At 34.1% G+C, this 17,863-nt stretch overlaps 1 protein-coding gene across 3 annotated transcripts in view; it reads right to left on the bottom strand.

The window, feature by feature from the left end:
• Positions 1-3,705: 3,705 nt before the first annotated feature.
• The window catches only part of LOC115410373 (calcium-activated potassium channel subunit alpha-1-like), a 283,875-nt gene continuing 269,717 nt past the window's right edge, over positions 3,706-17,863 (bottom strand). For all 3 annotated transcript variants that reach the window (XM_030121997.1, XM_030121998.1, XM_030121999.1), the window contains one exon: positions 3,706-5,411. In XM_030121997.1, coding sequence (XP_029977857.1) covers positions 5,390-5,411 — 22 coding nt within the window. In that variant the 3' untranslated portion in view covers positions 3,706-5,389. The remainder of the gene's footprint in view (positions 5,412-17,863) is intronic.

Genomic DNA, 17,863 nt, shown 5'->3' with positions numbered 1-17,863 from the left:
CCAATTGATTATTGGTGGGTGACAATGAAAGTTGGGATAACGACTCTAAACAACTTAAAACATTTCAGGAAACAGTTAGATGGTGTTCAGCAATTATCTAGAGCACTTTTTATCCAACTTTGATGATTTGTCAAAATAACCATTTTCGGAGCACATGCTATAGCCTTACCATTCGGCGTCTCGAGGGCGCTGATGAATGTTAGAATAAGGGCTTGAAACAAGTCAGGGAATGATTAGATCATCCTCAGTTATTATCTAGAGACCTTTTCAACCAATTTTGTTGTGTCCAGAATGCAGTCCTTGAGGTACTTCAGGTTATTTCTTTTTCAAATGATGCAGTTTTAAGGCTAGTACTATGTAGTCTGTACTATGTGTACTGTGTTCTCCGCAACTATTGTTTTTGTGTTTGTTTTACATATGTTTGGGGTTTGATTTTTGTGGTTGGTATTAATTTGTGATCTCATGGATGTTTTACACATTTTATCAGGTCTGATTAGATTGTAATCATTCGTGTTTGGCCATGAAGTAGTTAAACATTTTCGTATTTATTTTTAATTTGCTTCAGACAAGTACTGAGACATTAATAATTAATCCTTGAAGTTTTATTTTTTTTGAGGTTTTTTTCTAGCTGGTGAAATAGTAAGATAGTAATAGTTATTTAAGTAAGTGTTGCGACAAGTGGTAATTTTAGACATTTTTGTATATGTTATTTAATGTGTTTCAGTAGTTTTTAATTAACTATTATTCCCTGATACGTTTCTATTTGTATTTGAAGGTTTATCAGGTGGTTTTAGACGGCCTCCAGATGTACAGAAGTAAGTAAAAAGATTTCCTTTTGGACACGTTTTCATTTAAATTAAGTGTCGTAGTTAGTTGATAAGTCATTAATATATTTTCATTGAGACACCGTTCATGACCAAATTGTTCCACTTTGTCGTCCTTCCTTGTTGGATGTATGTTATGACCAGATTTCACTCCACATTAATGTTGATGCAACCAATTACGAGTACGTCTGCGTGAAAGCTGTATGTGTTTGTTTACCAAGAAGGTGCTGAGGCATCTGGCAGCGTCATCAGGGCCATCAGCAGCCCTGTTCGCTGCTACGTGGTGCGGAGGTGTTAGACTGTAAATATTATTGGCATGCTGACAGTCTCCTGCAGAGCTGCGCTGCGTAAAATCGTTAACAAGCATCACAATGAGCGCTCGTCATCCCCAAGGTGAGAATGTGGCGAGTGTTTTTATCTGCCGTTATCCAGAGGGGGCGCAGAGGTGTCACATGATCTGTCTGGCAAAGTGCCTCATGTTGTCAACACAGGGGTATTTATAAAGACCCTCAGATAAACAGAAAACAGACATAGATTAATCTGCTGATAGACTTTAACCCTTAAATGGAAAAACAGAAATCATTTAGAAAGTTTAACGATTGATTTTTAAAACTTTATTTGTGATATATTTCAGCTAAAATAACTTAAAGTGTCACTTTTTGAGCATCATGTTATCCTATTAACCATATTAATATTGTCCATTTAGGGCATTTAAAAATAATAAATACTCGTTTTTTAAACAGCCCGTACACCAGTTTTCATAACAATTCATCAACAGTAACTATATTCCTTACTATATTGTATTTAGTTATATGATTTACATGATTTAAACTCTGGAAACCAGTGTATTTTGTCATTTTTTGTTATGTTTATTATATTTCTGGAGCAGTTTAGATTAACCTATAAAGTACAGATTAGCTTAATAAAAGTAGATGTAGAAAAGACACAGATTGGTGCATGAAGAAATCAACAAAATGCAGAAAATAAAATATTTGACGGTCAAACCACAGACTCTATTTTAATGTGTCCCTGCTCACAAATATATATATATATATATATATATATATATATATATATATATATGGTCAGTGTATCTTTTGGAAATTGGATTTTCTTTTCAGAAAGAAAAGAAACACTAGTGGTTAAGTGATTTTTGTTTTAAAATCGAAGAATTAAAATTGAATTTCAAGGCGTATTTCGTTTTTAGTGTCAAAACAGATAAAACCAAATTTAAGAGACAGATTGATTTTTGTTTTCTCTTTTTAATAACAAAAAATAAAGTTACTACCTGACAGAAATGGAAAAATGGACCAAAGACGCCTGGTTTTTCATTTTCTGAGACCGGATGTTGTCATTTTCAAGGGAAGAACGCTAATGTCTAGGTCACACAGATTCTTGTGAATGATGGTAACTTTCTTTTTTATTATTAGAAAGAGAAAAGGAAAATCAATCCGTTTTTTAAATTTCCTTCATCTGTTTTGACACTGAAAAAGAAAAACGCCTTGAAATTCAATCCTAATTCTTCTATTTTAAAACAACGAATTAACCACCAGTTTTTGTTTCTGAAAAGAAAATCCAATTACCAAAAGATACAGTGACCATATATATATATATATATATATATATATATATATATATATATATATATATATATATATATATATATATATATAAATTCTTGATTCTTAACTCTTTAAGACCTGACGTGTCATCGCTGACACACACTGTGCATATGCACTTTGGATGGCTCTAACTCGTTCACTGTTTGTGCAACTAGAAAAATTCCAACAGTTTCTGAAACCTGAGATGTTGTGCTTTATAGGTTTTATTGGGTCATTATGGTCATTTCAGTCACATTTGTACTAGAAGCTGGAGAAGAAGCTGTTTTAGTAGTATTTTAACATGGATTAAACTGTAAATGACTAGATTTTGAAAGATCTGGAAAAAAAAGTGCTCTGGAAAAATGAGCAAACGGACTCACTCACTTTGTATTTTCTAACCTTTTTATAGTCAAAATAAGAAAAAAAGTCCAGGCGGACCATTTTAGGATTAGGGTTTAAATGGTTAATATTGTGTTTATATATTCATAATGAGTTCTGTCTCATATTGAACAGCAGGAAGTCCCTAAAATTAGTGGGCAGGGGAATTAATGTTAAAATAAACACTTAAGAATAAAATAAAACACACTATATTTTACTTTTTTACATTAATAATCAGTGACTGAATATACTATTATCCCCCAGATTCAGTATCAAATTAGTCAAGTTGGAAACATGTATTTCATCCTTAATTTTCAACAGAAACATTAAAACATCATTAAAACATTATCAGTGGAATTAAATTATGGCCAGTTTTGCATATTTGTTTTCAGTTATATTATTCTCAAAATCAGACATAGACTACACAGCGTATAACACCATACATCAGCTTTTAATTTGTGAAAATACAAAATGAAATCATGTACAATTTATGTACAAGAGCCTATTTGTACAAGACAATAAACTGTATTTATTATTGGGTATTATGACATAGTCAGAAATATCGACTTAGCACTGTCATTGTATCCACAAATCAATGTGCTAAAAAAAAAAAAAAAAAGCACAAAATAATAGACTGCAATGTCAAATGCCTTTCAACCCCACAGACACCATCAAACAGATAAACACTAAAAAAAAAAAAAAAAAGAAAAAAGAATATATTTTACATTAAGCTTTACACCTTGTTTCCTTGTACATAAAATATGTCATAAACATTACTGATGATCAGGTTCTGCTATGATGACAGATCATTTAAAAATAGTTTTAAGACTTTTCAAATATATATATATGTATATATATATATATATATATATATTTATTTATTTATTTATTTTTTTTTTTTGTACACCTCCACCTTCACCCTCACCTCCACCTGTAACCACACTGAAGCTTCATATTAAAGACTGTGAGGTTCTGTGATGGGAAATCAAGAAGAAGAAGAAAAAGAAAAAGTAGTCAGATAAAATCCAGTCAAACTAGAAGCCTCTTTTCGCAGGAGTGGGTCTTCTGGAGTCCTCCGTTGGTTTCAGCACTGCCTGGCACATTACTGGCACTGACAGATGGACGCTTTTGGATGACCTCTGTGCCAGTAACAAAACAAAATATGTCACAACCTCTCTCTTTCCATACAAAACATGTTGCTTTTCCTCTTTTTCTTCTGACATAAAGTGACGTCAGTGCCATTAGAGCTCTGTTTCTATCACTCGATTCAATTTAAAACAGCAAAATGAAATGATTGGATCGCATTTTAGCAGAACTACATAGCTGTTTTCATAACCGTAGTCATTTTTCATAGGTAATATTAGCTGGTTTTGATTCATAAATGGGGGAAAAAAAAAGATGCAACCAAAAAAATCATCATCAATTTTCCTTAATTTGCGACACTTTATACATAAGTCAACAATATCAGACCACAACCTGTGACATAAATAGCCTAAATGAGTTCTTATGATAGAGCTGTTTGTGATGTTTCTACAGAAATCATGATTGTGTTCATTTATGGCATTAAGATTGATCATGGAGTCCATACAAGCACATTATGGCCTCCAAGACAATCCTGTGTCAGGCAGTGCTTACAGCCAAAGGAGGACTTGAAGATGCCCACTTCATGCGATACGTGGCTTTCACATTCTGATTATATGGCGCTTTGATTTAAATCGTAGTATTTGGCTTTCTTCAATCTTTTTTTTTTTTTTTTTTTATCACCGACAGAACAGCTCTATCATATACATGGCTATGCAGCTTCACTTTGTAAGATTTTTTGGACATCGCAACCAAACAATCACATGAAAACATTAATGACAAACGACTCAAAAAAGGCAAATATAAGACAAAAATTAACAAAAACAACAAAAAAAACCCAAATAGAAGTATGAATGGATGGTGATAAGGCTGGAGCCGAATGCCGTTCTGATGTATGTGAGCATTGGCCGCTTTAACGGTCACAAATGTTGTGAATTATTAGTTTCAAAATGGCAAAGGAATCAGTGAGAGTCAATGCCATCGTGGTGGGATCGCAGCTGGATGTGAAATACACATGTGAACAAACTGTACAGAGTAAGTAGAATGCAGAAGTAGCAGTTCATTGACAGCTAAAAAGGCAACTTGTTCCAAAAAAACAAAAAAAAAAAAAAAAAATCACTTATTGGAGTTGCTGGGAGTGATGTTTACTGCTGCGACCCTCATCCTCCAAAATGAAAACAGTCACGGAGTCTGGTCACCGCTAAGCTAACCGTGGATGATTGTCTTCTATCTAAAAGCTGGAGGATTGAACGAGGAAAGCACTTCCGTGTCCTTCTCATCTGACGTCCGGTGTTGATGTTTTTCCTGCAGTTCCACGAGTCCACGATGGCATCCAGGTGTCATGACGGTGCCCCCCCCCCTCCCCTCCCCGGACGTCAGCACTCGTCTTCTGCCTCTCGGATGGGTGGGATTGGGCTGTTGGTGGATTTATACGGACTGACTTGAGTGACGGCGAGAGTATTCACAGGCTTGATCTGAATGGTCCTCAGGTGGGTATTCTCTGGCTCATCTGTAAACCGGGTCTTTTCTGAGAAAGAACCCAAAAGAGACAAAAAAGGAGGGACATCACACAGTTAATGCAGCACAGACGGCATTTCACTGTCATCACACTGTACAAAGAGAAAAGTATACGGTTAATAAAATAAATAAACACACTGGAGTCCATGTAGCAACGCAGTGTGTAATAATGGTACAATATGTGATAAGGTAAGAATTTTTTCACCTCATTATGTTATAACGCTGCACTTTGTAATAAACTAAATACAATTCTAGAATGCGTCTTGTAATAAACTAAATACGATTCTAGAATGCGTTTTGTAATAAATACGATTCTAGAATGCGTTTTGTATTAAACTAAATACGATTCTAGAATGCGTTTTGTAATAAATTAAATACGATTCTAGAATGTTTTTTGTATTAAACTAAATACGATTCTAGAATACATTTTGTAATAAACTTAATACGATTCCAGAATGCATTTTGTAATTAATAAAATACAATTCTAGAATGTGTTTTGTAATAAACTGAATACGATTCCAGAATGCGTTTTGTAATAAATAAAATACGATTCTAGAATGTGTTTTGTAATAAACTAAATAAAATTCTAGAATGCGTTTTGTAATAAACTTAAAATTCTAGAATGTATTTTATAATAAGCTACATACAATTCTAGAATGCGTTTTGTAATAAACTAAATAAAATTCTAGAATGCATTTTGTAATAAACTAAATACACTTCTAGAATGCACTTTGTAATAAACTTAAAATTCTAGAATGCATTTTGTAATAAACTTAAAATTCTAGAATGCATTATTATAATAAACTAAATAAAATTCTAGAATGTGTTTTGTAATAAACTAAATACGATTCTAGAATGCGTTTTGTAATAAACTAAATACAATTCTAGAATGCGTTTTATTTTTACTAAATACAATTCCAGAATGCATTTTTAAATAAATTAAATACGATTCTAGAATGTGTTTTGTAATAAACTTTGCTGCATTTTGTAACAACTTACAAGTATTGTGTCTTCCAAATTTCAGTGCACCAGTAAGCTTTGTTATTTTATTTTATTTTAATTTATTTATTTCAAACATGCAAAGAAACAAAATAAAACAAAACGAAGCAAATTAACACAAAAACAGAATAACATTTAATGAACAGAATCTATCTTCAAGTACGTGCAAGTCTGACATTTGCAATTCTGAGTTTCTTGTCAGTAATATAGTGCTGCTTTTGCCTGTAGTTTGCAAACACATTCTCCACTATAATGAATACAGTTACATTTGATTTAGATTTGACAAATGAAACATCCAACTAGTTTTTTTTTTTTAATAAATTCCAATTAAGGTGGGATGCTAAATGTTGGTTTGCTGGTATGATGTTTTTTTCCAATCAGGGCATTAATTTTGATGGTTTGTCACATAGTGCACTAAATTATTACATTTCCTTTAAAATAAAAAAGTGCTACACCTGTAGTTTGTAATAGCTGTTGAAATATATAGTAAGTTATTACAAAATGTGTCAAAGTTTATTACAAAATGCGTTCAAGAATTTTATTACAAAATGCAGCGTTATTACATAATGAGGTGAAAAATCATTACATTATTACATCGTTATTACATAATGCGGCGCTACAGTCCATATTCCCAATTTACAATATGAACTGTAACTCATGTGGAGCCTAAAGACGTTTACTTCACATTTACCAAACAAGTGCATCTAAAAAAAACTCCACTCCTAATGCTTTAGTTTACTCTGAGAAGATATTCACTGCTTTCTAGAATGTTGGAAAAAAAAAAGATAAAAAAATAGCTGTTGTGAGCACTACAGTGAGTAAAAAAAACCCAAAGATGTATGCAAATGAATCTGATGAAAGAAGTAATAATACATGAAAAGACTGCAGATAATCAACAGTCAATGTTAAAAAATACACTGTTTCTGATTATTGTGCGTCGTGCTGATCATTAATAATCTGCAACAGCGTTTTACTGATTATTTTCATCCACAGTTTGTCTTATTATTTAAAGGGGCTATATGTATTATTTCTACTATTATTTTTAAATTGACCTAAAATTATCATTAGTGTTTAGAATAAAGAGCTCTGGAGTTGTGCCAAAGATTCCAGTGGTTTTGAATTGTAGAGAAATAAACTTAATTTATTTACACCAACGGGCTGGAGGATTTAGATCCAGACGAGTGTTTTTAGTCAAGTTTCAGTGGTTGTCTTACTTTAAGAATGCTTAGAACTGTAGCAACATTAACTTGTATTAATCTAATGTTTTGGGATAGGTTATTTCTTTTTTTTTTTGACTGTATTATCGGCCCTGAAAATGGTCATTGTGGGTGAGTTTTAACCCTTTCATGCATGGATTATGAAAAAAGTATCTCGATTTCCTTTAGATAGATTTTATTACTCAAAATTAAGCTAAAGATGAAATACATTTTGAATTTTTTTTTTTTTAACATCATTTTATTAAGAAGATATTTAACCTCTGAGACCCAGGAATATACAAGTTTTGGCTTTTTTTAATGAAATAATTGGCAATATTGGAAACATCATGAATTTCCCTCGGGATTAATAAAATAAGTATCTATCTATCTATCTATCTAATCATGATGCAACAGTTTTTTCAGATGCATTTTTTAACATTTTTATAGAATGTCCTTTGCAGTGGGCAGTTTTTTTTTTTTTTAATAAAGCTGTGAAACTCTCGTCTGCAAACAAGGACAGAAAACCCATAGCTGGGTCTTGGGAGGTTAAATTTATAAAATCGCAGTGTAGTCCAAATTCTAAAACTAAGACAATACTTTTTTCTCATTGTATGGGATACTGCCCCCATGTGGTCTGGAGAATATTGCCTTTATAACCCTTTGGAAAGTGAGCTTAAACTACGTGTCCACAAATGTAGACGTCATGCATGAAAAGGTTAAAATACAGCTCTGGAAAAAGCTAAGAGACCACTCCAAAACATGAAACCCACTTGAAACCTCTGGAGTGTGGTTAAAAGCTGTCAAAAAGCTGCTTTTGTGTCTCTCTTGTTGGGGAGAGAGGAGGGGGTGGGTCCTTTCCTTTTATTTATTATTTATTCATTTTTTAAATTAGTTTATTTTTTCTGTTTTGTTTTGGTTGTTGGGAGTTAGATGTTTGTTTCCTGTATTGAAAAACATTCAAACTTCAATTGGACAAGTATTGTATATATTTTTCTTCACACCAGAAAAAAACGATAAAAATATTAGTTTTTTTTTTTTTTTTTAAAAAAGCTTTGATTGGCATAAAGTAGCCAACAACAATGCGAGCTGTGACTGAAAATCAGGGCTTTTCCACCATGTATTCATTTATGAACTCTTAAGTTAAATCATTTGTATTATGTTTAAAATGAATATAGTTTTGTTTTAATTGCATTATTCAAGCTCTGAAAACAGTGCATATTTTATGATCAGTTATCATGTTCTGCTGATAAAATGCTCTATATAACATTTTATTTGGAATTTATTTGTAATATAGTGTAAAATCAGTGGCCTCCAGCGCTCTTGACAGAACTCCACTTGAGTTATGTTGTGATAAAATTCACATATTTGGCTGCAATATTTAACGTGGTATTTGCTGTTTCAACACTCTATAAACTATAAATGAGTGAGTATATTTACAGAATAAACTAAAGCATATGTGCTGGAGTCACAAATTCAGCTATTGTTTTTTATACATTAATTCTATTCGTCATTTTTCTGGAATGCACTTGTACATGGCGCATGCTGTTTTCATCAGAGGACGTGCAGGTCAACAGTTCATTGGACCAGATTAGACGTTAATAACAGAGCCATACATTTCAACACAATTCATTAAAGCTTGTAACTTTTCTTTGTCAAAGTCCCCAGGCGTCTTGGCGTCATGCAGCTCCGTATTCTTATTCTGGAAGATTAATAGTCTGGCATCATATATCACAGTGATTCATCCACTTGGTATTTCCATCAGCATGACTTAAGGCGGGACGTCAACACATGCCAGTAATGATAACCTCCACAATTAGAAAAACAACACTTGATTGAGGGGAAACTGAAGCAGCATCAGAGCAGTGAGTTCCACGCCTTCCTACAGTCGGATGCGCCATGCCATCCCGACGCACTCGTTTGGAAACGCCAAACTACTTGGCTTTCATTCAAAGGGCAAAATGTCAGCAAAGACACGTCCATATTCAGTGCATTATGTAACATCATGCATAACCGGTCACTTCCATACCTTGGCCCACTCTATTCATCCATGTTGCACTTTAAAGAAAGAAAGTAGTACACTAAATGGAGCCAGTCAGACTAATATGACCATTAATAACAATAAAGCACAGCATGATGGCAAGAGGAACACAAACAGCAGAGGATATGTAACACAACATGTGGACGTAGACGTACGTAGAGTAAATTTAAAAAAAAAAAAACATGGATTGAATCAGACATGGTGTAGCAGATACTGCAGCGTATGTAAGCAGCTGTGTTGTGTCCATGCCGTGTCTGCATGCAACTAAAGCAGGGTACACACATAAAGATAATCAGGCTGTTTTTGTCACAGTTTTCCCCCTTCCCAATGAAGGACGGCAAACGCCAGATTATTTTATGTTTTATAAGATTGTCCTGCGGTCTGAGGTGTGTTAAGCGTAAATTTGTCCCAATAATCAGTTCCGAAATTGGTCGGGGGTCAACAATTGTAAATATTAAAGTTGTCGAGTATTTATGACAGTGTTTTTCAACCTTGGGGTTGGGACCCCACGTGGGGTCGCCTGAAATTTCTAGTAATTGATAAAAAATAAAAAAAATAAATAAATAAAAACAACTTACTGATAAAAAATATATGGTGAGTCTAGAGAGACAATCCCAATCCATAAAAGACATGACAAACTCTGAAGCTGAACCTGAAGCACTGTGGTTCTGTTTATCTGTTAAATGTTCATTGTGGTCGGTTTCAGATGCTGCAGCTCTTTCAAAATTCAAAGTTTGAGTTCTTGTTTGTTCAGTATTAATTGTCAGTCTTGTAAATCCAAGCTGAACTGACTGTACATATCCTGACCAAGGAAAATAGAAATTCTCACTTTGTGCAGTAATCTACACCTGGCTTTACTGCCTCCGTCCATAATAATATACATTATATAGTCTAAATGTCATCTACCATTAACGTTTATTTGCAATATAGTATAGTAAACTATTACATAATCAAAAACAAATTAATTTTAGCAAAAAAAAATGTCTCCGTTTTGAATGTCTGGAGTCACCAGAAATTTGTGATGTTAAAATGGGGTCACGAGCCAAAAACGGTTGGAAACCACTGATTTACGACCAAAAATCTTCATGTGTGGGGAAAGCCGACAACTCCCGTGTCATGACGTGTCATGATTTGTTACATGGAAGGAAGTGTAGCCAATCAAGAAGTGAGCTGACTGAGGAACAAGGAAGCAGGCTTAAATAAAAACAAGCGTGGCTGACCTGAAACAAAGTTTAATGGCACTATGGGAAGCCCGTTAATGTCTATTCAACGTCTCTGCCAAGTCATACCACAACCAAAACGACGTGTTACATGTTGTGTTTTCCGGTTGTTGCTGTGTTTCTTCTTCGTTTTTGTTATATCACGTTTGATCACACACATTTATCTATCTATCTGAATCATTATGTGTGTGCTGTAATGTGTTCAGACTGTTAGAGCACACCACACACAGTATGATCCGAACTGTTCAATGGCTGATTTTTTTTATCTTCATGTGTGGGGTCTGTAACTGATAAAAAAAATCTCTTCAGGTTTAGAAAATCCGTATGTGTGTACCCCGCTTAACACAGCAATGCCACATAGAAAGTATTGTAATGATACAACAGCCAAGCAGTTTTATGACAAACAAAACTGTTTTTTTTTTCTCTGTAAAACTGTAGATTAAGTTCTGGAAGTACATTTTAATTGCATTTGTGCACATATTACTGACCATAATGCTTGTAGTGTTCATCCAGAAGCTGCAACACATTCTTGTTTATTTGGAAACTAACACTCAAGAAACATTCTGTCAAGGACATTAATGTTGTGCAACAAAGTTTTAGCTCCATTTAGCATTACATTCAGACTGCAGGAAAAAGTGATTCAACACTGATTTTTTTTCATGTAGAGAAATGCAACTTTTTTTTTTTTTTACCAGTGTGAACCTTGTAGCTCACATACAGTTTGGTCAGGTCAGTTCAACACTATGAGCAGCTCACACTAGAATATTATAGTGTTCAGATTTGAACCCATAAAGACCCAGTGCTACTTCTGTGGCAGTTACCAAATTAATTTTTCTCTATTTTTAACCTTTCAGTGATTTATCAACATTTACTCTTATATTATGCTCTGTATTTTGTATTGTTAAGTGAAGATCAGGTATTTTCCTATATTTAATTTATTGATCATGTAGATGTTTGTAAAAGCTCAAATTAAAAGCGAGGGTTTTATATCAAAAACAGAAGAAAAGTAGAATATATCATTAAGTGAACATAAATCAAGTCTCTCCATACACTGTCATTCATCCAATTCCATGGGTTAATCAATGTTGTAGAAAATGATGGTGTTTCCAAGGTAACTACGGTGCCTCTGAATGTCCAAATGGGTCATATCTGATGACCATGAAAAGGTGAAAAGATGAAAAACCGTATTTTACACCAATTATTTACATGTATTGATAGGATTAATGAATCAACAGTGACTTATATTTTTATATCAGAAAATGGTTTTGGTTGCCAGCGGATGTTTGGGTCTACATGGGTTAAAAATACAGACAAACAGAAAAAAATTTTTAAAAAAAAAATATATATATCAGATCTAAAAATACAACCAAATGGAGCACTACGGCCTGCAGTGTGAATGGAACCTAAATGTGATTTTTGTCATAGAAAACATTCATATATCTGTGATCAAAAAACAAAGACATGTGAGACTTTCGTCTTAACACACAGACATGGTTAATATTTGGAAACATGTTATGACTGTGCTTTTTAATATTGCACTTTCCCACTAGGTGTTTCCTATTAAATTAATCAGTTTTATATCCTTGTCTGCAGTCAGAACACCAAACCTGTGACTACTGGCTGGACGTGTTTCTATGGAGCTGCAGTGATGGAAAGGTACGAGTGAATGTGAATCTGTGTTCTTCAATGAGCCCATTTACATGCACTGTAAAAATCTGATCGTATCAGACTATTTATTAATCATAAATGTAATACACTTTAATCATACAATGGCAGTAATCTGATTATGAGAAATCAGTTTAACACTCTAGATCAGAGGCCACATTTATTACTCTTATTTGTTTGTTTATTTGATGAGGACAATGTGTATTAATGAACACTCAGTACAAATAAAAACATTACTTTGTGTAAGTGTGCCCAATTTGATATGACCAATAAAATACTATTATAACAACCTATAAATAATGTCATCTCTAAAATTGTCTCTATGTTTTAGAGTGAAAAATGTTAAATTACAAGATGAAAATGTTTACATTTACAAACTATTCTTTCATAAAAAAATGAATTACCTGAAAAAGCTTAAAATTCTGAAGAAAAACCAGTGCATTTTTAACTTATCATATTACAACTTAGAGATCACAGTGGGTCTACAAATACAAATACACTCAATATTTACTAACAGGCAGAAAATTATTCAATTTTTCGAGTCAGGCATTTGGAGTTTGGACCTAAAATGAGATTAACACACTTGATTATTAATATCTTTAGTGTAATTTTTGCATCCCGGGGCCCAGATTGGAACCTTCAGTGGGCCGGTTTTGGCCCATGGGCCTTATGTTTGACACCCACGCTCTACATTTATCCCTAATACTGCGATGTCTTCATGCACATATACTTATTAATCAGATTTATTTTGTGGTTTTTTAATCTGTACATGTGTTTTTAAAAAAAAGCAGTTACAGGGAATTTGAGTCTACAGTCAGTCCAAACGTACATACGCTGAAAGGAAGCAGATAATGGACTGAAACATGTATGTCACCACGAGATCCAATTATTTCAATTATCTGATTACACCCACTTATCAGATTTGTATGGTCATGTAAACGGGCTCAGTGTGAAGAAGTTAAAGGAGAGTGTGCTGTGACATTCTGTGATTTTCTAAATGAAAACAGTGTCTCATAAACCTTTGCATCTTATACACTTTCATAACAACCTCTCACATGTTCAGGAATTTTAAGTGGTAAGAAAAAGAAAAAGGTTTGAGGTCACTGCTTTTAGCTTCTGAAATGAGTGTGCAAGTGAGAAATATGAACTTTCATTCATCAGAATAATGTCTTCTTTCAGTTTTCTGTGGGTTCAGATCACAGAACCTTCCCTACATGTAAACACTCATAGCTGCAGTGTGACATATCGATCCATTTAGGTGGAAACACATTTCCAAGGGTAGAACAGCTGATGCAAAGACAACTCATCAATGCAGACTGAGGTTTTGATACCTCTACTTATCATATCTGGAAGTAAAATGGATATCTATGGGTTTTTGAGTAAAATACATTGCCTCGGAATGAGCTAAATTATGGGTTTTTATTTATTATTTGTATATATTATTCTCTAAAATGTATTAAAAAGAATGTAAATCTTTAAAATTGTAACAAGTAGACAGAGGTAATCATCTCTATTTATAGCATCATCCTGGTGTGTAACATGTTTAACCCAGTCTCAGTAACAATAAAAATCAAATAAAACACCGTGTTAGTAGGCAGTCATTCAATATTAATTAAAAACATAACTCACATATTAAAAGAATAGAAAGGTGACATTAACAACGGGATTATAATGTGAGTGCAACTTTATTCATAACTGTATCAGATTGTACTGGCATTAGTATTTAGTCATTCTGGTAAATAACATTTAATCCAAAGTTAAAACGTGACAATCCAGTATTTCATAGACAGGACAACATATAAACCTGAAGACATGGTGTGTAGTTCAAGTACAGTAGGACAAAAGGTTGAACAGAGAAAAACCTGGACCCAGTGAACCAACACAGGATAGAACAGAACTGTAGGACATTCAAATGTGTTCCCTGTATCTGACCATTTAGTATTGAATATCATGTTGGCTGCTTAAGGAGACTCTAGGACAGAAATGTAAATGCAAATGTTTGGCCTGTTCAGGGTCTCTGAGTGGGCTTTGGCATTGGTTTATACTTATAAAACCACACGGCATCATATCAGTCCAACTGGCCTTTTAATGCATAGATTCTCAGTGATTTTAAAGGACAGATGCACTTTGTTTTAACATCAAACTACATATGAGTAGGGCTGGGCGAGCTGTTATATAATATATCATAATGGGCTCTATGCACAGCCCCAGGACTTCCAGAACTTCAGGTAGCTCCTTTATTTCCTGTCTTTTATTATTGGACACACTGATTAATCCAGGTGTGTCTGCTTCTTCTTGTTGTGACGACTGTGGTCAGACACACCTGGATTAATCAGTGTGTCCAATAATGAAAGACGGGAAATAAAGGAGCTACAGGGGTTGGACAAAATAATGGAAACACCTTAAAAAATCAACAAAATATAATATGGTGTAGGTCCGCCTTTTGCGGCAATTACAGCCTCAGTTCTCCGAGGTATTGATTCATACAACTTGTGAATTGTTTCCAAAGGAATTTTAAGCCATTCTTCAGTTAGAATACCCTCCAACTCTTTTAGAGACGATGGCGGTGGAAATCGACGTCTTACTTGAATCTCTAAAACTGACCATAAATGCTCAATAATGTTGAGGTCTGGGGACTGTGCCGGCCATACGAGATGCTCAACTTCATTAGAATGTTCCTCATGCCATTCTTTAACAATTCTAGCTGTATGGATTGGGGCATTATCATCTTGAGGTGAAGGTGTTTCCATTATTTTGTCCAACCCCTGTACCTGAAGTTCAGGAAGTACTGGGGCTGTGCATAGAGCCCATTACTCGAGGGGGGGGCAAGGGGTTTTGTCTTTGGTTCGGTTTGTTTGTTAACACTAACAGCAAAACTACTGGTTGAATTTATACCAAATTAGGTTCATAGATTGCCAGTGACCCAAAATAGAAGCAAAGATAAATTTTTTTATTTATTTTTAAAATCTATTTTTCCCCAGAACGGACGTCAGTTTGAGAACAGGCGGTAACAAAACAATAAAATGATGTTTGTAAATTCTATTATATGTTAATAAACACCTACTTTACAATTATTTGAAGTGTGTTTACATTTTTTGGGACACCCTGTATGTGCCAAGTTTGAAGTAAATTGAAACAAAATTGATGTTTTTATAGACATGTGAAATTTCGCTCATTCTTCTGGGTCACTGGCAGTCTATAAACCCAATGTGGTATGAATTGAACCAATAGTTTCGCTGTGTGTATACATTATTTTGGGACACCCTGTATATAGAGGCAATTGATATGCTGACATCGGCACATGCATAGACATGATGACATCAGCTGGATCGATGCCAAAATAAGCTACAATACGTGTGAGGGGCGGGGTTTGTTGTGCCTGACACCACTTGTTTTGTTATTTAATTATATAATGTCATCACAACTAGTTACTACCCAACACTGATTAATCCGATATAACATACCTAGTGTAATTTAAAATAAACAAATGTATTTTGGCTGTTGATTGGAAAATTTTCTTGGCATTTTTTAATAATATCAGAAAGGGAAAGAATCTCTAGATCGTTACATTGGAACACTGAAAATTACAACTCCTCTTCATATTTATTTATTGGAAACTTGTGCTAAAATCCTATAAACTGAGTTATATATCAGCTGAGTATTGCAATAATCTCAGTACTCCATGATATGTCATATCATAGAGTACACGTAAAAGCAGTATTTTTTTTGTAACTGAGGTACATCTAAGGACAGGATCTACGTACTACTTCAATGCCAAAATAAGCTACAATACGTGTGAGGGGCAGGGTTTGTTGTGCCTGACACCACTTGTTTGTCTTATGATCTGCTTTCAGAGGAATCGTACACACCACCTCATAAACCTGTTAAACCCTGGACCATTTGTTTCCAGTCGGAATCTTTACAACGGATCAGAAAAGGTAAGAAAAAATACACAATCATTGCTTCATAATTCGACCTTTATTTTTGCTCGTTTTTTGTCTCGTTCAGTGAGTTGTAGCTGTAGAGGAGTAATACTTGGACTGTTGGATCTGCTTAGTTTTAGTTTGGAGCGTCAAAGTTGTGTAGAATTACCATGGCAACACAGATGGAACGGCAACTGATTCTGCCAGTTAATTATAATGTACTGTACACCAGTTCAAGTCCAGTTAATACGACTGTATAAACCTGATAATTTTAACACTTTGTGGTTCTAGGTCATCAGTCACTGCAGGTGTGTGTCTGGTGTGTGTTAGCTTAGCGCTGCAAAGTTTGCCACATTGGTCTGTTGTTTTATGAAATTGTTTCCGACATATGCTAGCTTTAGAGACTTGGCTTGTTTTTGGTAGTTCCGTTGTCTGACAATTGGTTTTATGGAGATTTTAGGTGACGTTCTTGTGGTTATGAGGTTATATACAGTAGAGGAAAAAAAGTTTCTGACAGGCTTAAAATTTTACACAAACTTGAATATTATCATGAAATATTTGCAGAACAATTTTTTGGTTTTTCAAGGTGTGGCTGGATCAGACAGACACAAACAAATGCAACTGATTTTTTTACTGTTAACAACAAAATAAATTCTTGACTCAACATGTCATGTCCTGGATGTGTTTCCTCACCGGCTGAAACATCCAGTTTTGACCTCCATGGAACTGAGCATGTGGGTTTGGAGAATAAAGCAATACTTGATGAGTTCAATGACTTAAGAGTGATTTTAATGCAATATATCACAAATGCATGAGGTGTCTAAAAACCTTTTTCCACTTCTGTATATTGCCGTATTATCATGAGACTATGTTTGGACACATTAATACCAGCTGCCACAGTCTTTGCAATTAACCTTTATTTTAATTATCCAATTCACCCAGGGACTAGTCAGCATCTTAATATCAAATAAGGAATAAGTGTGACATCAACCAGCTGTTTTTAGTAGGGTAGAGTAACCTGAAAAAATAATAAAACTACTTTGTTTTCCAACAACACTACTATCCCCCATATTAATAAAAAATTCACCCAGTAGAGAGTCTGAGCAAAGCTTTTTTACTACGTGGGTACTTTCAGTTGCTTATTGTTACAATGGTTACAAACAACACTTCTGCATCACTTCATAAATCATCGCTGACTGCTCTATAGTTTTGGAAATAATTTTTTTTATTTTTAAGAGTTCTGAGATTTTTTCAGGCAGAAATTTTGTTGTTTAAACTTCTAGTTTGTGGTTAATTTATCAGATAGAAGCTGCTTGTAGATGTGATGATTTTGGAGATTTTCTACCAGATCATCATAGTAAGAGCCTTATATTGTTTTTCATATTTGATCAAATCCTAACAATCAGAGGTTGTAATTTTCA

The sequence above is a fragment of the Sphaeramia orbicularis genome, chromosome 19 (assembly GCF_902148855.1).
Source record: "Sphaeramia orbicularis chromosome 19, fSphaOr1.1, whole genome shotgun sequence".
In the NCBI taxonomy this organism is placed as follows: domain Eukaryota; kingdom Metazoa; phylum Chordata; class Actinopteri; order Kurtiformes; family Apogonidae; genus Sphaeramia; species Sphaeramia orbicularis.
Note: the sequence above shows the minus strand (reverse complement) of the source record. Positions and strands in the feature narration are given on the sequence as shown.